This window comes from Lathamus discolor, chromosome 5 (genome assembly GCF_037157495.1).
Source record: "Lathamus discolor isolate bLatDis1 chromosome 5, bLatDis1.hap1, whole genome shotgun sequence".
Classification (NCBI taxonomy): Eukaryota; Metazoa; Chordata; class Aves; order Psittaciformes; family Psittacidae; genus Lathamus; species Lathamus discolor.
The window spans coordinates 18,033,319-18,058,813 of record NC_088888.1 but is presented as its reverse complement, the minus strand read 5'-3'; the positions used below and the strand labels follow the sequence as shown (position 1 = coordinate 18,058,813).

General features: G+C 37.7%; 1 protein-coding gene across 2 annotated transcripts in view; it reads right to left on the bottom strand.

Annotated features, from left to right (window-relative positions):
• TTC27 (tetratricopeptide repeat domain 27) overlaps positions 1 to 25,495 on the bottom strand; it is a 117,266-nt gene that overhangs the window by 3,161 nt on the left and 88,610 nt on the right. Inside the window, exons 13-19 of one of the 2 annotated variants that reach the window (XM_065679914.1) lie at positions 22,421 to 22,648; positions 18,108 to 18,206; positions 16,804 to 16,856; positions 11,103 to 11,268; positions 5,376 to 5,573; positions 1,733 to 1,844; positions 521 to 621 (exon numbers count right to left, since the gene is read on the bottom strand). In XM_065679914.1, coding sequence (XP_065535986.1) covers positions 521 to 621; positions 1,733 to 1,844; positions 5,376 to 5,573; positions 11,103 to 11,268; positions 16,804 to 16,856; positions 18,108 to 18,206; positions 22,421 to 22,648 — 957 coding nt within the window. The remainder of the gene's footprint in view (positions 1 to 520; positions 622 to 1,732; positions 1,845 to 5,375; positions 5,574 to 11,102; positions 11,269 to 16,803; positions 16,857 to 18,107; positions 18,207 to 22,420; positions 22,649 to 25,495) is intronic. The other variant, XM_065679915.1, reaches the window with a different exon arrangement.

The following is a 25,495-nucleotide window of genomic DNA, read 5'->3' as shown; positions in this document are numbered from 1 at the left end:
ATTTTCACGGTTCCTTTATTGTTTCTGAAATCTTAAGTCTTTCAATAAATAATTGTTTTTAAAACACTTCAAGTGACGCAAAGTAGTTCTGATATGTTTTGGTCTTTTCCGCAGGTTTATATCCATTCTTTCTGAGCCTGCCCTGCTTCCCACATGACTAGTCACACAAGAATGATATTTGGAAATACTTAAGATACTTGAAATGACTGATTTCTTCCAAACATTCAAAACTGTTTGCCCTTTATTTTAAGTAAAATTCTAACTTACTCTAAAATGTCAATGCTATCTTTTAGACAAACAGATTTATTTCAATCAAAGCCTAGCAGGAAGAAGGGAAATAAAAATCTACTTAAAACTGGAATCCTTAACAGAATGAAGGTGAATGTCCATCTGATGATACATTGGGACAGGCAGGTATTATCTGATCTACAATTGATTCAAAACGTAGAAATGGTTTATGGCAAAAGAACAAAGATTCCTAGCTTTCAAACACAACCTCCTACCTTTCAAAGATTCTTACCTTTGCTTTGGCTGACAAGCCACGTAAGTTGAGCCGAGCTGAAGAAAGTATCTGTAAAGCTTCCTGATGATTAGACTTGTTCTTGCTGCATTTTATAGCCACTAGAATCCAAACACAGGACACACACCCCACCCCAGAAAAAAGCATTACCTCCATAGCAGTAGTTTATATACATCAACATTTAACTATAAAACTTAATACCTTCCATCTTCAAGTTTTTAATGCAATATCCCTCAGAAGAAACAAAAAGAGACAGAATGCCAAGCAACGTTGACAAGATAACTCTAAGCCCAACAGGTATTTGTATCCTTCTTAAACATAAATATCACAGCACAGTGAATAGTCTTAGCAAGTCTAAGTTTTGTCCATCTCCTGACTGGCACAGTCAATCAAACTTACGTGATGATTTGAGGACTGCAGTGAACCACAGATGCATTTTCACTTGCATTAAGAAATCGCTGGATGTCCTGGGTTTACCAGGAGCTGTTTTGCTCCTTCTTAGTGACTGGTGTAAGCTCTGTGTTTTGACTTCCAGCCTGGGCAGAGAGCTGGTAACACCGATTGTTTTTAATTGTTGTTAAGTTGGCCAAGGACTCTGTGAGTCTTATGCTCTACTGGGGACAAGGGGAGGCCGGGAGGAAGCAGAGACAGGACACCTGACCCAAGCTAGCCAAAGAGGTATTCCATACCACAGCATGTCATGCCCAGGGAGGTAACTGGGAGTTACCCGGAAGGACGCTCTCTCTCATTGGGGGGATCGAACTCATTCGGCGGTGGTATCGTATTCTCTTGTTATTTTCTCTTGTCAATATTATCATTGGTGGTAGCAGTAGTGATTTGTGTTATACCTTAGTTACTGGGCTGTTCTTATCTCAACCTGTGGGAGTTACATTCTCCTGATTCTCCTTCCCCATCCCTCCGGGAGTGGGGAGGGTCGGGGGGGAGGTGAGTGGACAAGCTGTGTGGATCGGTTTAAACCACGACACTGGACCATGAAATTACTGGATCATGTTTACCAGGCATACATTTACTGACTCACCCAACAGAATTTCTGCCTCATTCTAAGTATATTTTTACATTTTCTCTGTTAGAGGACTCCCAATAGTAGGAATAAATTTAATGTGTAAAGTATATTATTATTTTGCTACAAAGCTTAATAAATATTTGATACACTCTTCAGGAATAAAAAAATTCTTTTCAGGTAGAACATACCATGTGCAATCTCTATGGCTCCTTTCACCACTTCCTTAAAAGAAGATACATCCTTCTCCCAATCACTTGACTGAACTTCACATTTATGCGCCTTAGTGAGATACTGCAGTGACTGCAAGGAGGAGAAAAAATGGTCAGTATGTAAGAAAGCAAACTATGAAATTAATTTAGTTTTAAGTGTCCATGAAATTAATGCTCAATCCAGAAAATGAATGTATCTTTAGTATGCTTGATTTCCTTGAGTTGGAGTACTGTCCTTCTCTGCAACAGTAATCACCAGCTGTAACACAGATGTTCTTCACGAATACTGCATCCCAAGTATGAGAGGCATATAAAGTAACATGTGTCTAATTTTTATCTCCCAAAAATCTGTCTAGACTGATGGATGTGACCCATGTTTGCCAAGTCATCATAATTAAATGCGCATGAAAAATGGAAAAATACTTGTACTCACACTTTGAACACCAATTTTGCACCTAAAAAATTATAACTGAATACATCAAAGCGTTCTTTCTGTATATATATTCTTGGTGAATAATGTATTTTACAGACACAGCTATTAGCTGCCATACAGCTCTGGTTCTCAGTGTGAACAAGAAAAATAAATGCAAGCAATATGGAAGGGGGAAGAAAAAAAGCAGAAGAAATTAATTTTTGCTTTTGAGTTTTGTTTTCTTTTTAGAGCATCAGAAATATGAAACAAATACATGCCAGAAGTTACACGGATTCGTTCAATGACAACTCTTTAATTACCTTTTAAAAGAATTTAAATATTACATTAAAGGAATAAAAACCTTTCAGTGCAGTACAGGTACATGAGCACAATAAAGGCTTCTGATTGCTGAGCAAAGATTAAATCTGGGGGTCGTCACCCCAGAAGCTCCTAACTTCACTCCTCCACTGGAGTTTAAATCACACTATAGCATAGGTGATTGAACTGCTCATGCTACTGTAAATTACAGTAGAGGTGCATTAAGTCAAAGCAGAGCAAATTAATTTTTTTCCTAATAACCTATGTTATAATTGGTTGTAGTTCTGGCCAGCAGAGGCAAGAACTTCCAAGAGAAGGAACAACAGTTTTTACAGCAGTCTGATTTCAGTCTGCATGTGTCTTGAGTCATTGCAGCAAACTCAGGGGGGTTTGCTGACAGATGGCAGAGAGGTGAAAGAATTCAAAATCTAGTGGGTTGTTTGTTTGCACTTCTGGAACCTGCATTTATCCTGGAAGGAAACAATTATGAGCTGGGGAAAGTTCAAGTAACAGAAGGGTTTCCTAGCCTGGGTATGGATCAGCAGGAAAAACTGAATGTTGGAAAGATTCCTCGGTGGGAAAGGGGTGAACAGGACTGCATTCAGGATAGGAAAGAAGGAAGTATTGAATGAGGTGGCAGGTCAGATATATAAAACTGTAAAAGTAAATATATACAAAGCTAAAGAAAAGAAACTAAATCAAGCCTCCAAACCCAATACTTCAATAGTTTTACACTCCTAACTTGTTAACCCTGTCTAATGCAATTTACAAAGCACTGTTATGAATTGTAACTGTATATGCTAGTAATTCCTGGCATCAGATACGGCAGAACAGAAAGACAAAAAATCCCAGCAATCAATCCACCTTTTACAATAGCCAGACATAAAAGGTTGTTCTTTCAAATGCAATTCTAGGAAAAAAAAAAAAGTTAAATATAATTAAATTTGCACTAAATAAGGTACTACGTTATGGAATAAAAGTAAAACCCTACCTTTGTAAGGGCGTACATGACACTGTGATAGATCTGTTGCCATCTCTCTGTCTTACAATGACAAAATAGAGTAAAAAATAACCTGGTGTAGTGGAAGGCGAACCAGTGCATGGCAGGGGGTTGCAACTAGATGATCTTTAAGGTTCCTTCCAATCCAAACTATTCTGTGATTCATTCTATGAAACAATGTCCTTTCAGAATTCACTGGCCTTTTGCATAATGACCATGGGTGGAAAACTGCAATGATACATCTGGAAGTTTTCTACGGATAGTTATATCCACTTAATATCTGACTGACACATGATGGTGCTCGTGGCAGTGAAGCAAATAAATACTGTTCTTAAAGTTTTTAATTTATAATATCAGAAAAGCCACCAGTGATTATCTAACTTATTGCAAATTAACTTTTACACCGTAAATTAATACGCTGTGGCCGCAGGCAATTTTACACTTTCATGATCTATACCTATTTGTCATACCAGGATATTGGGATACACATGTAAGCATATCTTAAGTATTTATAAACGTCATTCCATTTTGCAGGGCAAGCTAGGCAGTAAGCGTGCCCCATAAGCAGTCTGATTAGGAAAACACAGACAAAGTCCTGTCTCCTCTACAAATTAAAAACATGTTTTTAACTGGGTTAGTAAAAAATACTGTGATGTAACCAGATTCTGAAACTATTACATTTATAGTATAGACAGGACCTCTGTTACTTTGCATGTCTGAGTAAGAATTTGAGGATATATTACAGGATATTGCAGTGTCTGTATTTCTGAATTCTTAATAGGCCAAATCCCTTTTATTGTCCAGCAGTAAAGAAAAATAGGGAAGGAAGAAAGAGAGGAATTGGAGGTATAATAGACACTGTCAATGACTAAACAAGGCATTTCACAGGGCAGAGCATAAAGATGAAAGCAATGAGCAAGGCCCTAAAAATTTTAAGTTTAACTCCACAGACATACAATTTGTAGGCCCAACCATCTGCCTGAGATGCTTACCATCAAGTGACAAGCAGTCCTCCAGATTGACATTTTTGCCTAGGACATTAGGAAACATACTGAATGCTGACCTTGTATATTGTCAGCTTCAGTGAAGATCTGATAAGCCGTAAGTATTTTTTGCAGTGTGCAAGACTATTTGAATTTTGGAAATTTTATATCAAATGCAAAGCACACTGCAGCATAAAACAAAGTAAGCACTTTAAGGAGCACAGAGTGATTATTTTGGAAATGCAGTCAACTTGATTACCTAGGAAGTGATAGGAACAAGAGATGGAAGTTAATGTAGCAAAACAAAAGATGGATAAAGAGAAACCAATGGTTCCACAGATTAGGAATTAAATAGCATACTTTACTTCAATTTTAAACTAAGTAAGAACAAAGTACTTTTACTCTGGGAATTCTAACTAAATGCATTTTTTTCTTGGTGATTGCAAAGAAGAATATAGATGGCATACGATGCTACTGGATCATGCTATTAAGATTCACTCTTTCCAGGAACTGAAATAACTTGTTTTTAGTATCACAGATTCTGATTTAAAAAATAATGAGCACCACTATTAAATATAAACATTAGATTGCTGCCAAGAAAATTTTCAGAATACAAATCCAAGACAATGCATATATGCTGTCATAGGATGTTTTAAAACAAAACAATGATAAAAGAGAAAGATTTTTCTAAAAGCCATAAAACCTGATGTAAAACATCTTGCTCCTGTCAGATAACAAAAATGTGTGCTGTAGTAACCTGAAAAGCAGAAAATAAGCTTAAAGAAAAACTAAAACCAAAACATGTCTGGAACAAGACCACGTCTTACTATAGCCCTAGTTCGTTAGCCAACAGAAGGTTTGTACCATAAGTGTGTATCCATAAAAACATACACCTCACAACACATTTACCTTTTCAATATCTTCACCACTATCATTCTGTCCATTTCCATAAAGTCGGGCATAAAGTCTCCAAATCTCCCCATCATTTGTCACTCGTGAAGTCACTCTGCCAAAGAGCTCTTGCAATTTCCCCTTTAATCCACTGGCTACTTCTCCAGCGCGGTCTGCCATATCATCCACTACTGCTCTGACCAGAATAGCCAGCACCTTCAGAAGAAAAAAAGGAAAATAATGATAATAAAAAAAGGCAACAGGAAAGTTTTGTTTGGTTTTATTTTAACTCAAATGACCATCAGTATATATAATATCTGTAATATTTCATGTCTGTAAATGATTCAGTAAAATACAAATATAGTACCATATGACAAATACAGTATTTATTAAGAAATACATTATTAGGGGTGTAATTCAATTAATTTAAACCTCACCTTTAAGATTTTAAAGTTTATGAAGAGGCCAAACAGCTAAAACAAAAATTTGGGTTACCATGACATGTTAGAATGGAATATGAAAAAGAACAGAATAGGAAATTGGGGCAGTATCCTAAAGATATTTTCACTTGATAATACAGTTATAAAAAGATCAGTAAACAGGCTGAACCAGATAATTTCAGGTAATGAAAGACTGTTGTTTACAAGACCTCTAACTACGTGTAGAAACCGAAAGACATAGTGGATGAAATGGAAACTGGGAGGCACCTGAATACCACCTTGGGAAAGTCTGTGCTGAATTACTAGTCGAGTCAGTTTAATCAAACTTTACAAGCACCCATTCAACAGCCATGCTTCCTGAGTCACTGGCTACAAAATATACTATCTGACCTGCAGAAATGCTGAGCATGTGTAGCTGATGGTGAACTCAATGGAAGCTGAGCTTTGCAAGTAAGAAATCCTATAAAATACCAAGTGTCCCTGGAAAAGACCTGAGTCTTTGTATCCCAGAATGAACACTTAAAATCAGTTTTGCCATGCCTCAGCTCCTTCTCAGTAAGATGAGACAGCAAATGTAAATTAAGATGTTGGATCATATGGCAAATTAGAAGAAAATAATTCCCTGAAAAGCTGTGACTTCTTAAGTGACAGCTACCTGTTCTGTGTGGTGCATGAGATGCAGAAACTGTAGAAGAAACAACATAGGAACAAAACAGAATTGTTATAAGGCTTGCAGTTAAGATAGGCCAGCAAAGAGTGTAAAAACACCTTCATGCTGTAGTTCCTAACTCATGAGGCTACAATTTGGCAACTTTAATGTTTCAGCATTTTTCTACATGTGATATTAATATTTACAATGTAATCACATTAATAGCAATAGTAGTATCAAGACAGTAATAAAACCTGTTTTCAATATGATGTGTGAGTAGCCCAAACCACACAGGTATATCACTACTCTAGTAAAAGCAGGGCAGCACTGCACCCTCCTAAATAAAGACATGGTTTACTGACAGAAAGTAATGCAAAAATTATGATAGTATCAAAGTATATTAAAATAAAAACATACGCAGTTTAATATTTGTGATGTCATTTTCCTAAAGCAATTTTCTTCTGTACAATGACTCAATTAAAATACATCCCAGTAATTAAGTACTGAGTTTTATCAGATATAGGAAACCTTTGGCAAAACCCAAATAAATAAAAATGGCTGGTGATGTTATGAAATAAATCTATGTAACATAAAAAGTGAAAAAAATGTGCATCTCCCTGGTATCTTTTCAGTCATTCTATAGAAGAAAAGTTGTTTCAAGTATGAAATCATAGTAGCATCTGAACATCAGCTCAATAGCTCTCCCCAAATTGTAAAATGATACAACAAACTGGCTGTTCTTTCTGTTAAAAAGTTCAGATTTTCACTTAAGATAATAGAAAACATGATCAACTATTAATAGTCCAAAAGTTCCAAAATTCATATTACATTTGTGATTTGGAATCTAAGAAACTAAACCCTATGATTAAACCAATCAGGTCTTCTATAAGGATTTGCTAGAAAAACATGAGCAAGTACTGATGCTTCCATTAGTACAGCATTGTAGTAAGAAACATAGAAGAGGTACAAAAAGCAGCATTAAACTGTGTTCTCCTTTGAAAAGGAACTAGAACTGGTTCTGCGGATTGTATGACGTCTCAATCAATTTCACAGTTTAACAAAATTGTTACTCAGGTCCAGAAACTTAGTTCATATGAATATCATGTACAGTTACAAAGAGTTTTAAAGACAATGATATTTCGTTTGCACATGGAAAAAAAATAAAAATAAATGTTTCCTCAGACAGGAGGATTTAGCAGCTGAAAAATTACCCATATTCCCACAGAGTTCAGGCTTGGTTTACACTTTCATCTTTATAATCTATCTCCGTTTTTGTAATTCATCATGTAAGCTTTAACACTACAAGAGTTAAAATAAAACTAGTGTGAAGGCCTGGATTAAAGGGTCCATTAAACAGTAATGAATCGTTAATGCTACTTTAGATATGCCTAGTTGTTAAATAAAGCTATTTCAAGCTGCAAGTGTATTATGCTGATCATCAAAAAGTATTAGCAGTGTAACAAGAACTTTCCATTTAGCCAGTTGTCTTAAGTGTTAAACTTTAATTTCTATCTTTGTGAGATTTTAAACTGCCATACATACTAAACTACTACAGCAATGCTCTGTTGCCCAGGATCCCACACAAGCATTTTTTAAATGCCTCTTCTACTGAACCAGGCTTCATATGACCACTGTGCTGAGTTTGTGTTTAGTATGATATCACACAATCTGCTTTTCTCCTCCTCCTTCACTTTTGTGAATAACGTGTGTTGACTAAAAGCTCAGCAAAAGAAACCACGGGACAAAACCTCAGAAACAAACCAAATCATTTTTAAATGCTGTGATGTCTATCAGTTAATCTCATTCCACAACTGTTCTCCAAATAGCTATTTTCATATGAAAATTCCAGTGGTGAAAACATTTTAAAACCTTCACTACTACTAATCACACTTGACAATGTTCAAGTAAGAAGAGAACCCTCAGATACCAGATCCAAAATGACATTATCTGCAGTTTATGAGCTTTCCCTATGTTCCTCCCAAATTAAAGCTTTATAATAAGGCAATTGTCATTACGAAGCTTCTTAAAAGAAGAGCTCCATAAATTAGTAATCCCTTACCTCACTCCACAAAATTCCCTTGGAACATGCTCTTGAAGCCTTTTATTAGAAACAGTCTGGCAATATGGACAGCTAAAACACGGATAGTTGATAGAAAGGGTAACAAAAACCTTTGCTAGATTCTCAAGAACACAGAACTGCAGAGAAGAGTGATTTGTCCATACTTTCGATTTAATGTTTTTTGCAGCACAGGACAAAGATCTGGTTTCTGAAAGCCATGTAGCAAAACAGCTTTTCCATTCACAAAATAAGTTTATTGTTTACAGAACTGCAACTTTCCAAGTAAAAAATCATTGCTTGTCTCGACAAGCATGCATGTGGTGCAAAGTAGTATGAAATTTTTCAGGTATATTTATCACCTCATACTAATTCAGAAGTTAAAGTGATGATTACAACAGGTAGGGCTTTCTCCTTGGGTCCTTTTTAGTGACTGATCTACTAGCTGAAACTAGAGAGAATTTAGTGAGCTTTCATTTTTTTAATTACATAAATCTGTATTAAAGGTTTTCAAGGTATAATTTCTCTAGGGTTCATGAACATTAAAAGAATATGGAAATTTGAAGAACTTTAAGAACCAGGATGGAGGGAAAGAAAGAATGCTTATAACATTTATGGGGAATACTAGGAAACTGAGACTTTTGAAAGTATGCTCTTTGCTGTAATCTTTTATTGCATTGTTGCCTATTTATAAAGAGCCCTTCAGCTTTTCCTTGTTCAATTTTGCCTGCAGAATCTATACGTACGTATCTTCAAGCCTCATGATATCCTGAACCTTTGGCACAAGGATGACATCATTAAATAACCAGAATAGCTTAGAAATCTCCCAAAGCGGCATTCTGTACTCAGAAGCCTGGTACAAAGAGACAGCAATGGCTTACCAGAAATCACAGATGAATATATGATTGCCTTACTGTTACTATAAGAAATTAGCGATTTGTGAATATAACTTCATACTATGCTCAAATAAAACAAAATCTGATGTCCACATACAAGCATGGACATTTCAAATTATATATTAAATTGCACACTCTTACTTGATGCATTCAGTTTCACAGAGTATTTCACAATGATGATGATATTAAAAGTAGTAGGTGATCAGCTTTGTTTTCACAAGGAACTGTAATCAATGACTCAACTTGTTTCCTCCAGTCCTGTGCATATTTATTTTTCTGTATTTTTAAATTCTGACCTTCTTTCTCACCACTATGTCATCTAGCTTAGTAGTCTATCAATTAAAATCTATGACAACTACAACTACTAGTGATAACTTGAGAGAAGACCATATTATGTTAGCATGGAAACAGAGGTATATGCTTCCACATATATTCCATTATTTTATTTTGTTAAATACAATTGCACAAGAGGGTTATAGAGCACCTCTACTTAAAACAGACCAGATGGCAAATGGGAGAGGCTCAGAAATTAATGGTGAGCTTTGCAAACAATCTCAGCAGAAGCTTTTACTTTTATGTGGTTTTGTTTTTCTTTTGCTAAGGGAATACTCTTCCTTGTACAATTATCGATTAGAGCCTTTCTGAAGCTCTTTAATTAGACTCTGAATTTTTTCTTGGCTGACTAGTAAAATCCTTGTAATTGAGGAAAGTGTATTAGAAGTTATGATGAAATCCATAAAGCACTTTACATATCAGATGCTAAAGTTAAAATCGGGATTAAAAAAACCATGTAAGTTAGGATCCATAGCATATATACACTTCTGTAAAAATGACAGAAGTTGTATAAGAAGAGTTACACAACACTAATTATTAGTAAAACACACTAATAGGATTCTGTGTCATCTCAAAAAATGGACAAATACATGTAGAAAGTTCTATTCCTGATCAGTTGTCAATCTAAGTAAAATAATGCAGTAGACACACAGGACCAACCAGTGCCACAATACCATAGCTGCCAAACATGCTAATCTTTACCATATATAAGACTATTTTCCACAGAAACATTTTAGTGCAAAGACAGTTCGAGAGCTTTTAATGTTGAGCCATATCAAACTGAAAGGATTTTATTTCTACATAATGTTAATCCTGCGCATGGTTGGTTTAATAGTAGAATGAGTATTGCGCTCAAGTACGATTTCATTAAAAAGTAATCTGAAAAAAGTTTTTAACTACCCTGCTCCCCAAGAACAAATGAGACATTTCCACAACCGTAATTATTTTATCTGTTCGTTCAATCTAATGAAACAATTCACTTTCAAAGCTTCATTTGTGGAAATTTCAAATGCATGGGAAAATCTTACCTTTCTTTAAATAATTTATATTATTTCTGACACTAAGATATGCAGGAACACTATGGACAGATGGGCTTTTGCATTATGTTTGATTTAAGAATAGATCTTAAGCCTCAAGGCTCATATTTGGCCTTCCACAAAGTCTGAGGCAAATCTGGATGCAAAGGTTTTTCTTTTTGTCCATTTTTAATACTTAGCCTTACGGTTCAGATCTCAAACATTTAAATGGGTTGCTTACATAAGTTCACTGGCATGCATACTATGATTACTGATACCTTTATCAGCAGAACTCTCTGTCTCACGAGAAAAATTAATGAACATATAGGATGCCTTCACATGAAAATTTCCCCACCTGTGTATCCTTGTACTTTTCTCTTAAGTCCATGAGCCGGTGATAAGCTTTAATTGCTTCTGAGAACTCTCCAACATCTGTACTGGTGAGAAGATAGTTCTCCCATATTTGCCAGTGCTCATAGTTGCACTTGAGAGCTTCTTGAAGGGTTCGAAATGCTTTGATTCTAATCAATAATAAAAAAGAATAGAAGATTCTATATTAAAGACTAAGTATAGAAGATTTCTAAACTATAATTATCTGCCACTGTATCAAGTAAAAAGCTGCTTATTAAAAAAGCAGATTTAGAAAACAGTGTCATGTAAAAGTTATTGTTTATAATTTTCAATACTGTTAATTCATAGAGTCATAGAATGGTCTGGTTTGGAAGGGACCTTCAAGACCATCCAGTTCCAGCCTTCCTGCCACGGGTAGAGAGACCTCCCCCTAGACCAAGCTCAAAGCCCCATCCAACCTAGCCTTGAACACTGCCAGGGATGGGGCTACCACTGGGCAACGTGTTCCAGTGTCTCACAAGTGTCACAGTAAAGAACTTCTTCCTAATGTCTAACCTAAATCTACCTTCATTTAGCTTAAAGCCATTCCCTCTTGTCCTGCGGTACATGCCCTTGTAAAAAGTCCTTGTAAAAAGTCACAATTACATTTGTAAAAAAGATCATTACAATTGCGCCATCTATGTCAGTATTTGCTTTCCGAATTTTTAACTGGAATGAGGAGAAAACAAGCTTATTCATGCTGCAGTTGTAACACACATTAAAAAAAATCACTGAGTTCACCACAGATGCAGAGTAATACTGACTAATACAATCACACAAAGGGAGGTTACTTAATATCTTTTTGTGATTTATTTCACGCGTTGGCACGTGGTGCACACCCACTGCACAGAATCCCATCAGTTTCAACCTTGTTTCTTTTCTTATGCCAGCTGGAAGCATTACTTTCACTCTGTTTCCTGATGCTGCGCTGCTCAGTACGAATATGTCAGAGTGGTCCCAAACCCTACTAGGGTCCTTCATCAAATGTGATGTCCAGTGTATCATCTTACTGCGGCAGGAGGGAGGGTTGTGGAATAAAGGTGGGCAGCATAATTCCTATAAACTCACTGTCAGGTCTGGAAGCATCTTTATTTTTCCACATGGATCCACTGCAGGCAACTCTAGCATTCCCTTACTCAAGGAGAGAGGTAACGGAATTCTCTGGTAAGGAACCTAAGACCAATTGGCCAAAACAAGAGTATGGGCTGAAAGCCACGAACCTGCAGTTTACAGAGGTATGACCTCCTATGCAACATACAACCAAAGCTGCTGGAAAGGAGACATAAAAGTAAGAAATCTTAATGCAATATGAAGCATGTGTTGCTAAGGTCTGGGTGCCTACTGCTTAAAGCTTTAAACATACTGCCAGAAGTTTGAACAAATTGGAAACTATAAAAACAGCTTTGCTAGAGAATCAGAATTATATGGTTCTTGGGACTTTAAGAGACAAGCTTACTCTCAGCTGGGGAGTCATGATATGTAGAACAAATACAAAGAAATAAATTCCTTTAAATGAAAACTTGAAACAGAGTTTTCCCAAGCCAGTAAAAATCTTCTTTGGGGAGGTATTACAATAAGTCTCTTCTTAATAAAGATCATAAAAAGATGGCTTGTTTCAAAATTTGCAGTTCACTTGCTCTATTGCTTGAGTAAGTTGCTAAAAGTGCTGTCTAAAGTAAGACAGCTCAAAGAAATTGTTGCTTGAGTTTCAAAAACAGGATCCAGAAGAGTGTAAATATCCCGGTCAGGAGAAGGGAATATCCGGCCAATGGATAAGGCCAGTAAAAGTTTGGAACAACTGGGTCAGGGAAAAATGTAAATAACTACAAATCTAAGCATATAGTATTAAAAGAGTCACCAAATACATATGAAGAGACCTGACCAACAGAACAAAATTTTTGAAGAAAACAAGGTAATTTGGCATAGGCAGGATCTTTCCGTGTTCACTCCCTGTTTTCCTCTGATATACATGATATTGCCAAGTGAATGTACTAACAGTTAGGTCTCCTCCACTGTTAACAGTCTTAGCGCGGGATTTCGAACATTGACTTTGATAGCTTATACTAGAAAAGAACAGAGACTTGCTCCTTCCTCTGTGGATATTGCTACAGTGGAAGCTGGGATCTGCCACAACTCTCTGATAGGCTGGAAGATGCTCTGGCTGACTGATGTACCCCAATCACCTTGAGAAACCGTATCTGAAACTGCTCTTCAACATCTGCAGGATTAGCCTGTATGATCTACCCCATCGTCTCAAAAAAGTTAAGAAGTTATCAGGAGAGCAGATGTCAATCAGATGGAACTCTGAAACGCAGACAAGACACCTGAGGGATGGAAATTGTACTCTTCAAATCACTTGCTACACTAATAAAGTCCTCCAGGTTCTCAAAACAAACACCCTATGTATTTAATGAATCATATAATAATGGATTATCCTTAACCAGGGCAACAGTTAAACCATTTCATATCTAAACAGGAAACAGCAGGCACTACCAGTGCATGACCCTGTCTTAGAAACCAGGATTTTACGCAAAGGACAGAGGGCCAGTCCCAGTTTGTTCTGAGAAATAGGAGATCCAGATCTCAAAGGCTTCCTGGCACCCAGAGAAGTTTTTCTGGTAAATTTTCATCACAATTAATTTCTCTGGAGGAAATTCAGAATACACAAAACCTGTGGATTCTTAAAAAAAAAAAAAAAAAAACCAAAAGAAACACCCCCAAAGAAAAACAAGAAACCCCCTTTTATTTGGGTGCCAGCAAGTTGTTTGGATATACTTTTCAAAAAGACTTAACATTTTCTATTTATTGTATGAGAATCCACTAAGCCTTAACCAAATGGACAATCCTTGCATGGGACTGATTTAGAAGACTGGCTGGACTAAAGTCTGATTTTGATAGAGAGAGTAAAAGAAAACTGTTCAATTTAATACTTTTTTTTTTGTGGGGTTTTTTTTTTTTCAATTCTACCCCAATTTTATTTTTTCTTTTTCCTAGAAGTCTTGAAAAATAAGAATTTACACTTTCACCACCACTCAGTCTGCCCTCTGCAATAAGTCATGCTGAAAAGAACTACTACAGATATCCCTTGTTTTGAGAATGGGTTAAACTAAAAATCTTGGAGCAGGTTCTCCTGGAAGGCATGCTAAGGCACATGAAAAACAACAAGGTGCTTGGTGACAGCCAGCATGGCTTCACTAAGGGGAAATACTGCCTGACCAATTTGGTGGCCTTCTATGATGGGGCTACAGAATTGATGGATAAGGGTGAAGCAGTTGATGTCATCTACCTGGACTTGTGCAAAGGGTTTGACACTGCCCCGCACGACATCCTTGTCTCTAAATTGGAGAGACATCAATTTGATGGATGGACCACTCGGTGGATAAAGAACTGGCTGGATGGCCGCACGCAAAGAGTTGTGGTCAATGGCTCAATGTCTGGCTGGAGACCGGTAACGAGTGGTGTCCCTCAGGGATCGGTGTTGGGACCGGTCTCGTTCAACATCTTTGTTGGTGACATGGACAGTGGGATTGAGTGCGCCCTCAGCAAGTTTGCTGATGACACCAAGCTGTGTGGTTCGGTTGTTACCCTGGAGGGAAGGGATGCCATCCAGAGGGACCTTGACACGCTTGTGAGGTGGGCTGATGCCAACCTTATGAAGTTCAACCATGACAAGTGCAAGGTCCTACACCTGGGTTACAGCAATCCCAGCCATAGCTACAGGTTGGGCAGAGATGAGATTCAGAGCAGCCCTGTGGAGAAGGAGGTGGGAGTGTTGGTCAATGAGAAAATGAACATGAGCCAGCTTCAGTGTGCGCTCACAGCCCAGAAAGCCAACCGTATCCTGGGCTGCATCAAAAGCAGTGTGACCAGCAGGTCAAAGGAGGTGATCCTGCCCCTCTACTCTGCTCTTGTGAGACCTCACCTGGAGTATTGTGTGCAGTTCTGGTGTCCTCAACATAAAAAGGACATGGAACTGTTGGAACAAGTCCAGAGAAGGGCCACTAGGATGATCAGGGGACTGGAGCACCTCCTGTATGAAGAGAGGCTGAGAAAGTTGGGGCTGTTCAGCCTGGAGAAGAGAAAGCTGCGTGGAGACCTCATAGCAGCCTTCCAGTATCTGAAGTGGGGCTATAAGGATGCTAGGGAGGGACTCTTCGTTAAGGACTGTAGTGATAGGACAACGGGTAACGGGTTCAAACTTAAACAGGGGAAGTTTAGATTGGATATAAGGAGGAAGTTCTTTAATGTGAGGGTGGTGAGGCACTGGAATGGGTTGCCCAGGGAAGTTGTGAATGCTCCATCCCTGGCGGTGTTCAAGGCCAGTCTGGACAGAGCCTTGGGTGACATGGTTTAGTGTGAGGTGTCCCTGCCCATGGCAGGGGGGTTGGAACTAGATGATCTTAAGGTCCTTTCCAACCCTAACTATTCTATGATTTTATGATTCTATCTATAAGCGACTCTAAAAATAACCAAGGAAGTTGCTATTCCACAGCAAATACAGGCCACACTTGGCTATCTGCATGTAATACTGACTTAAGATTTCCTGTACACATATTCCTCTCCCTTGGTATTCCTGTGGAAGAGAGGTCAGAAACATGCCCCCTTTACGGCTTTTGATACCACAACAAACAGGCCACAAGTTCTGTATGTATTTAGCATGTTAAATCACAAGAGTGTTTTCCCCTTAAATCTACTGAGATTAATGTAGTATGAATTAACATAGGCCTGAATACATAAGTGTCCTGGTTTTGAGCAGCAGCAGTCATTTTTCTCCTTCTTAGGAGCTAGTACAGTGCTGTGTTTTGATCTTTTGGCCTTGGAACAGTGGTGATAACGCCGATGTTTTCAGTTGCTGCTCGAATGTTTGGTCTGGCCAAGGACTTTCTGAGCCTCATGCTCTGCCAGGGAGGAGGGGAGGCCGGGAGGAAGCAGAGACAGGACACCTGACCCAAACTGACCAAAGAGGTATTCCATACCACAGCACGTCATGCCCAGGATGTAACTTAGAGTGACCCGGAAGGGGGTAGAGGGACTACAGGGTTGGACGAGGTATCGGTCGGTGCTCGGCTGGGGGGAGTGGGGCGAGTTATTGGTCGGCTGGTGTTGAGGTGTTGTATTCTTTCCTCTTGTTATTTCCTTTAGCATTATTATCATTGGTGGTAGCAGTAGTGATTTGTGTTATACCTTAGTTACTAAACTGTTCTTATCTCAACCCGTGGGAGTTGCATTCTTTTTGATTCTCCTCTCCGTCTCTCCAGAAGCAGGGGGAGGGCAAGAAGGGGGGGAGTGAGTGGACGACCTGTGTGGATTGGTTTAAACCACGACAATAAGTTTGCCTGAAATGGATGTATCTTTTTAACTTTGCAGTCAAATTAGCTCCCAACTTTAATATTACTATTTTGCGCTGGTTGTACTTATTACGTCATAAAGACTTTTAACAAGAAAAGAAGTGTAGGGTGAGAGGTACTTTTCTAAAGCTTATGAAGCTCCAGTTCCTGTAAAATGAAATAGATTATCAATGATCCAACCTGGGAATGAGAATTGAAGGGATAAGAATTACAAAGTACGAGGTAATCACATTATAAGAATAAAATCTCATGGCATAAAAGGAAATCCCAATTACTTATTTTGTAAGCAGTATCTTCTAATCCATTTACAGTACTTACTTCTGTTTTAATCTGATATAAGCAGTTGATAAATTGTTCCAGGCCTCAGCATTCTGTAATGATAAAAGAAGTACAAAAAAAAGTTACTAAGGCTTATTGATGATAATATGTAAAATAAACAACTGTGAAATCTTTCACTAATCATACACATTAATGCATATTTTCTACAAGCAGCCAATATATTATACTAAAATAGCAATTATATTAAAATTGAAATACATAAATATTACTGACTACAGCAGCAATCAGGTACATAAATACCAATTAACTGCCTTGTGGTTGGAATACACCAAGTCAGCTCTTCGGTTTAAACTGTAAACAGGCACTCTCTTCAGAATCTAGCTGAGATGATCAGTGAGGTCGGTGCTCCCAGCAGCTCATCACTTCTCACTAGCTGAAAGCTACTTACCTGCACCACTCTTAACGGAAAAAAATCATCTGAATATCCCCTAATGCAACTCAGGCAAAACTATCAGTGTTAGTTCTAGCATGTTTATCAACTATTGTAGCTGAAAAGGATTACGGGATTACAGTCCTTCCTCTGGTAAAACCAGCAGAGGCATGTACAAAGATGATTCCTGCCCATTGCCTTTCACTGCTGTAAACTTGAAGCCGCAATAAAGGAAAAAAAGAATACTCTGTCATGTTTCATTGCTCAGTCCTCAAAAGAAAAGAACGAATATAGTTTCTATGAAGGAGGTGGCATGTGAGCAATATGCTGGTAGTCAGGATTTTCGACAAAAGTATTGCCGGTTCATTCCCGAGAGGTAATTCTGATGGCCATTCTGCTACCTCAGGCCACAGTCACACTCAAATGGCAACACTGTACATGCTTGCTCCCTGCATCCTGAAAACCTGGCTAATAAGCTCCATTCTCTCTGTGACCTATACAGTTACAAATTCACCTGACATAGACAATCACTTTTTATTCTTTTTTGCCTTCAGGAAAATTTGATTACTTAGAGGACTAAGTATTTTATTTTATTTTTTGTTTTATCTCTTTTCAGCACTCTTCACAGTCTATTCATTCCCTCTTCTCTTTTTAGCAATGTATGCAAGCATAAAGGAATTTCTGCTCAAACATATTTTAACATTCACGCACATATATACTTGGACGAAGTTAAGTATTGGGCAAGTATTTTTACGGTGCCTCATGACAAAAATACATCCTCATGCACAAGTTTAATCTATTTGAAGGGCTAATGTTTAAACAAGTTTTTCATTATTGCCTTGCTTGTTTATAATGAAAACATCCTTGTTGCTTTTAGATAAGCCATGTGAATCGTTTGTTGAAAAATACGTACATCTGGTTCCAATGTCACACAGCGCTGAAATGCTTTGGCAGCACCTTCATAGCCTTCTAAAGCAATGTATGCACAGCCCAAGGAAAACCATACACCTAACTGGAGAGGAAAAACATGATTACAGATACACATACATATTTCTGCACAAGAAATAATTTTGCCTGGATGCTCAAACACACACTACTCTTGTGGACAAGAAGAACAAGATGAAAAGTCTCTGGGATAAGAATTGAATCAAGAACCTCATGAGATGCTACAATAAGGAGGCAAAAAGTATAAAGATTGTATCCCAGAATACTTGACTAAAATGGTGAAGGTAACATGCTGGAGGATATTGGAAGGCTGTGAAAGTAGAAATCCCAGAAAATACAGGAAGATTTCAATAATTCCACATAGGTTGGTAAATACCTTAATAAATGAAATTCCAAGGGTAATTATTTTAGATTTGAAGAAGCTAGTCAGAAGACAGTACTTACACCTTGATCCCAACCAGTATGAATGATCAGGTTCAAAATGTTACCATACAAGACACTTTGTAACCCATCTGGATTTACTAGTCCTTCAAAAACAAAAGTAACTCATTTAATACAGAGGATATGAAATGTAAGAGCTACTCAAAAAACTAAAAGGGGCAGCTAAAAAAATAAAGGTCTGCAGAAGACTTGACACATTTAAAGACAAGACACTCCAAGGCTTGGAGCAACTGCATGCTGTCATTCAAAAAGGGTCTAAAAAGACTAAGCAATCATAGAGTTAAAAACAAAATAAAGGAGATTATTAAGAATAAGAGAACATACTTGAAAAACTGGTGTGCTAGACAATTAAGAAAGCTCAAAAAGAACAAGTCTGATGGGTTAAATAAAAAGCCCCAAACATGGTAGCTGTATAAAAACCCCAAATGAAACCAAACAAACAAAAAAAGGTTCATTGCCTTTGATCTACTATAGCAATGAAATGGTATTTATCATCCCTCAGGTATGTGCAAAAGAAGCATGATTTTTTTCCACAATATAAGTACAGTGACTCTCTAATAATATATTTAGGATACAGTTTAAGAATGGACTTAAGCTATTATTCTGTGGAAAGAATGGCAAGAATTCCCTTTTTATTGGGGAGGGCATGGAACCTGCTTATCCCACTGGCTGATGTAACAACTGCTCTGAGGGCAGCGAAGTGACTGACTGAAAGGTAGCGTAAGGAAAACTGCATCTGAAGCTCAAAAAAAAAAAAAAGACTTTTGTCAAGGCCTGTGGAACTAGGTTAAAGTTCTTTTTTGGAAACCAAGAAAAGTACACTGGCAAGAGGTTCAGACGGTGCTACTGATTGGAAAAACACATGAGAATGAGCTGTAAATTTTTATCCTTTTCAAAAGTGAAGACAGTGACCAGCAAAGGAAGATAATTTAGGCTTGTACTCTTTGTTAAAACTTGACATCAGGAATTTCTAGGCAAATCTTTAATAAATCTAAATGATTATGAAATGCTTTAAGAAAGTCTAAACAATTCTCTCATATTAGCGGGAATATCGTTCCGGAGTAATCTAATTACACTATAGCTGAACACTCAAAAAGAACACATGACAAATACATTCCTCCCCTAACCCCCCACAATGAGTAAACTCTTCGGTAAAATACTCTTAGGAGTACAGCAGTATTAGTTTAGAAACAATCTGTACCCTGTAGAAGAAAGTGAGTGTCTGGAGTTAGTAGTCTCAATAAAATTTTAACAGCTCTAGTTGAGTGCAATCCTAGCTGAGTACTTTTTTGATTACTCTTTTTTTTTGCATCATTTCTATTTCTTATAATTCAATTTATTTTGAACACAACACACTGACAGAACGCACTATGGTTTTAAGGAAGTATAGAGCGTTTAATCATAATTTACAGTGACAGACTCCAGCTAAAACTGTTGCTTAAGTTACTTTTATTACTACAAGATAAGAATTGTTGAGAATATGGCTCTTATTGCAGTGTCCAAAACTTTAAATTCCAGATGTAGTTGATGGCAAGCTACTTCTTAAGTGTGACTCTTGTCCCACATTGGAGAAAACATCACTTGCCTTCCTTCACAGCCAAGAAAATTAGCCTGAGTATGAGATAAATGGTCTAGTATGAAAGACAATTATGCTTTTCTTGCAGACTGTGACATAGTGGAGAACAGTGTGGACACAAAATAGGTGCTATCAACACTGTTTTGTGGAAAATTTAAAGTGACCAGATTTAGAAAACTATACACTGTCCAGCACATGAATGAACAAACCTATAATTTAATAAGCCATAAATTGTTATGCAGACTTTCACCACTGGAGAACTGACTGCAGGAGCCTTCTGATCACTGGAATTGTCTCAGTCCAGCCTCACAAGATGCTCACAGTGAAAGTGCCAAAAAACCCAAACATCGATTTGATAGATGGACCACTCGGTGGATAAAGAACTGGCTGGATGGCCACACACAGAGAGTTGTGGTCAATGGCTAAATGTCCAGGTGGAAACCAGTGACAAGTGGTGTCCCTCAGGGACTGGTGTTGGGACCGGTCTTGTTTAACATCTTCATCGCTGACATGGACAGTGGGATTGAGTGCGCCCTCAGCAAGTTTGCCGATGACACCAAGCTGTGTGGTCCGGTTGATACGCTGGAGGGAAGGGATGCCATCCAGAGGGACCCTGACACGCTTGTGAGGTGGGCTGATGCCAACCTTATGGAGTTTAACCATGACAAGTGCAAGGTCCTACACCTGGGTCGAGCAAAAGGTAACGGGTACAAACTTAAACAGGGGAAGTTGGACATAAGGAGGAAGTTCTTTACTGTAAGGGCACTGGCATGGGTTGCCCAAGGAAGTTGTGAATGCTGTATCCGTGGCGGTGTTCAAGGCCAGGTTGGACAGAGCCTTGGGTGACATGGTTTAGTGTGAGATGTCCCTGCCCACGGCAGGGGGGTGGAACTCGATGATCATAAGGTCCTTTCCAACCCAACCTATTCTATGATTCTAATACAGACAGATTTTAGAAGACATTGTTATGTCAATCCACACTGCCCATTTGCTTAATCTATTTGAAAGAATTCATCTGAATTCTAAACAGAGCTTTCTGAGCACCAAGAAGAAGAAATGTTCACTTTCCTATATGGACTGGCTTATTTTTCTTGCATTGACTTTGATTTTAAGCTTTCTTTGATAGGACTTAAAAAAAAAAAAAACATCTCAGTAGCATATTTCTACATCTTGAGCCCTGTAGGCAAACTCTTGCAGCCCTTTATTATACCAGAGTCCTCCTGCTTTTAGTATGGTTCTAATCTAAGAGATATATATTTTCCTGGCATTTCCTGAGAGACCTGAAAAACAAGGGAAGCATTTTTGTTCATTTTTGCTTTCCATTCTAACAGTGTTTATAAGTTACCTGGAGTTTACTTAAATAAGAACAGGACTCTGATACACTGGAATAAAATACCTCATCGAAATGCAACGAAGAAGCTTCATGATAGACAATCTGAAATGCTGGAAGACTTGAAATTTTTTTTAGAGCTGAAGTCCTTCCTCTGGAAGTGCTCTTTTGAGGGCAAGAAGGAGGAATATCCTAATCTTGCATGGAACTGGAAATGACTATGAGGAGCACAATTTATATACATAAACAACCACAAAACTGTTTTAAATTCTCAAGACCTTTTACAGGGTGCATCTCCCTGGGATGGGACATACTGGCTAATAAACTGGAAGAGATTGCAAAAACTGTCTGCAGAACAGCTTGCAAAGGATCTGTCAAAATTACCAGTTTAATCAAGAGAACTCAATTTTGACTGTGGTTTCAGTTTTGATACATTAATGTAATAAAAGCTACTGTCATCACAAGTGTAATACAGTGTTTCTCAGTGATTCCAGAGCACAACAGATCAGAACACCTGAAGAAGATTTCTGTAAAAAACAGAGATCAGAGTTTGTAAGTCAAAGTGAACAGACAAGGCAAGAGGATAACTTCATTAAAATCTGTACAGCATTCTTCTACCTCCTTTGCTTAACACTTGTGCATGATTTATTTGATGATAATTATTAATTTTCAATGGCTTGATCTTTTTGAAATAGAAGAGCTGTACAGGTAAAGAGCTGGCTGTATGCAAGGACGTGAAAGCAAAAGGATGTCTTAATTTCATTATGTTACCAGTTTTAGCCAGGCTTCAAAGTAGATGGTGAAAAGTTTGCTCAGAATAGTAATAAGCTGTTACCTTGACATTTGTGCACAGAATTGCCTTTTTAAAAGTGTGTCCTCATCCACAACTGAACACACCAACTAAACCAAAGCCATATGTGTATCATTTCCTAACCTGCATAGGGTTGATCTGCACTGAACGTTCAAAGCACTCCACGCATTCTCTGAATTCCCTGTTGCGGAGGTGGAGGAGGCCTTTGGAGCGCTGGGCGCGGGCACTGCGGTGCCTGGAGAGCTCCCAGGCCTTGTCATAATACTGATGATCTTTAAGTACATCACCAAGCAAACAATACAACCCTGGAGTTTCCTTTTTCTCTAACTCCCGCCTGAGTATTTCTTCTGCCTGTTAAAGAACAAAGAGAAATCAACACATAATGGGACAATTTATTTTCAGTTAATCACTTACCTGAATGAATATCACTTTAGCACCTTGCAATCATCAGCTGAAGCCTAAGTGGTAGGGTCAGTAAGCAAACTGTATCTTCATGAAACACAGCAAAGAAAGTTTAGAGAGAATCTGGTTCTAAACTGGTTTTTAAAATAGCCCATTTCAACATTGACATGGCTTTTCCTTTAACACACTAAGGTAAATATACCCATTAAAACAAGAAGCAGCTTGCTCCTCATTTTATATCTTAGGTGTGTATTCTGTCCCAAAGGCAAGTATCAGTCCTGGACATCAAACTTACACCTACTTCATAGCAATGCAGAATCAGCACCATTAACATATGAGCAATCCTAATAGTTTATTATCTGTGGGTTTTATATATCTTAGTAAGTATTCTTGCAACAACTGTCATTCCTTTAATCGCTCTTTTCTGAAAACAATGATCTCCATTCTACTATGTCTGAAGACACATCCGCTTTCATGCTATTGGTTTTGGAAATGCTACTCTTTTACATAAGATGCAGAACTTTTATCTAAATGTTTGAAATAAAATATATCTGGAAGATATACCGTGTTATGGAAAAGAAGATACAAACTGCATCTTCCAGACATCTATCATGGGCTGTAACCAACTTCCAAAAGCTTTTTATCTTGGGGCACTGCCTAGCTCTAGCAATAAAATTATTGTTTCTCTTTTAAACAAGAGATAGTCTGCTTTCTGTGGCTTTTTGAAAATATAAATACACTACACAGATGATCTGTTGTTCAGACCAAACTCTCTAACTCAGTTCCCTTCTGCAAAAATGCAACATCCAGAATTCAGTTCAGTATCATTTTTCTATTGGAAAAGGTCTGCTTGAACCCTCTGAACCAAGAAAGATCCAACACAGCCTGCCACAGAATTTGAGTTTGATAGTGTAATACTAGTCGGTCTTCTATCATAGCTAGTTTATCTAAAAGGAAAGCTGAGTTCATATCTGCATTTAAATTATTACTGCTTTTCTTGTTTCTACAAGAAATGTTTTCTTTGCCCTTCAAACGATCTCTACAAGCAGTCTCTTACTCTTCTTTTTCCAATCAATAAAATTAATTGATCCTGTTGGTAAATCATCTTTAGAAAAACTACTCTGTTCTACTTGGTTCTGAAATATTTAATGCATTTTTTTTAACACTTTCTTACTTTATTTTTTAAAATAAAGTCACAAAGCGTACAAACATCTGAAGTGCACAAATGTGCAGAAGGGATGCACTGTCTAGATTTCTAAACGGATCTTAAGCTAGCAAAAGTAGAATCCCATTAAGAAAAAAATGATTGGCTGAATATTAGGAAAATTACTTAATGGCAAGTGTTTTTAATGCCTGTGGAACAGTTCTCCAAAGAAAGCCAAAGAAAACATTACTTAAAATTTAGAATTAACCTTGTCAAAGCACTAAAAAACCTCACCTAACAAGACAAACTGCACTTGCAGAGGGTTTGGTTAACAGGCAGTTTACTTCCCTTTCTCTGCCTCCATGAGCTGCTATGACAGATTAATAATAGATCTTTAAGATAATTTTTTCTAGATCAGAGAGAACGGGGTGCTTTAATGTGTGCAGGAACCACATGAGGCACCAAAAGGTAATTTTCCCCCTTTAGATAAAGAAAAAAGATTGAAATGCTGCTGTGTAAACAGCAGCTATGAGGTGAAAAGTGCACTGCATGCTGCTTCTTTGGCTCTTCCTCTGTAGGGCACTCTCAAGCTCAGATTCCCAAGTTGTGGCAGTGCCTAGGACTAATCATATACTAGACTAGAAAGCTAACTATACACTAATTGTATTTCACATCTAAGAACATAAACTCATCATGTTCTCTGGTCTAAGCTTACAAGACTTCGTTGCCAACATAAATATTTCAGCGCACAGATAAAACAGAAGAAGGGCACAAATTGGTAAGAGCCCTGGTCCTTTAAAAACACCCAAATCTTAACAACAAAAAATATCATCAAGGACAGTTTCCACATAGGTTATGCAATATACATAAAATAAAATATAACCACTAGAGGTTTATTATTACCCATTAAACAGATAGTGATCAATGAGCATGCTTTATATCTAAAAATTGTATCTAAATTAGATAAGTTTTGATAAGAAAGTTATCAATCACTTTTATCTAAAAATAAAAAAAACCGCAAACAACAAAACACAATAAATTAAAAAAAAAAAACACCAACAAACCAAAACAATCCCAAACTGTATCACTCTTGCTGACTGAAACGGATGTAACTAGAACAACAATGCTTTTCATAGAATGGTCTGTGCCAGAATGGATGGAGTTCAATACTCAGTTCAAAAGTCAGATGATCTGAAAGTGAAGATTTAGGCTGTTGTTTTGCTTTCTGGACTACCATGGTTGGTATGGGAACTAAACAGGCAGCACTTCCCAAGTACCCCCACTCAGTAAAGAGGGCTCTATTTTAAATAAAAGGTGGTGCTTGTTCATTACTCACTACAGACTTGGCCTTGATCTAGCCATCTACTCCTCTTTCTCAATTTTGTAGGTACATATAGGAATCCTTACCTGCCTTCTTTGCCTGTTAGGATATGTAGTGGAAATCAATCAAGTTCTTGATTGAGCTTATGCACTCATCAGTACAGCACTACTTGACTCTGCCTCTAGGAACCATTTTCTCAACTTAAAGACAAGCTTCTGAACTCTTACAAGTGAGTATAGAGCCATTATCCAGTAAAAGATCCACAAAAAAGTTTGCTAAATGTCAAGGACAACTTACTATGCAAAACTTGCACTGCTACACAGCTGTGGTG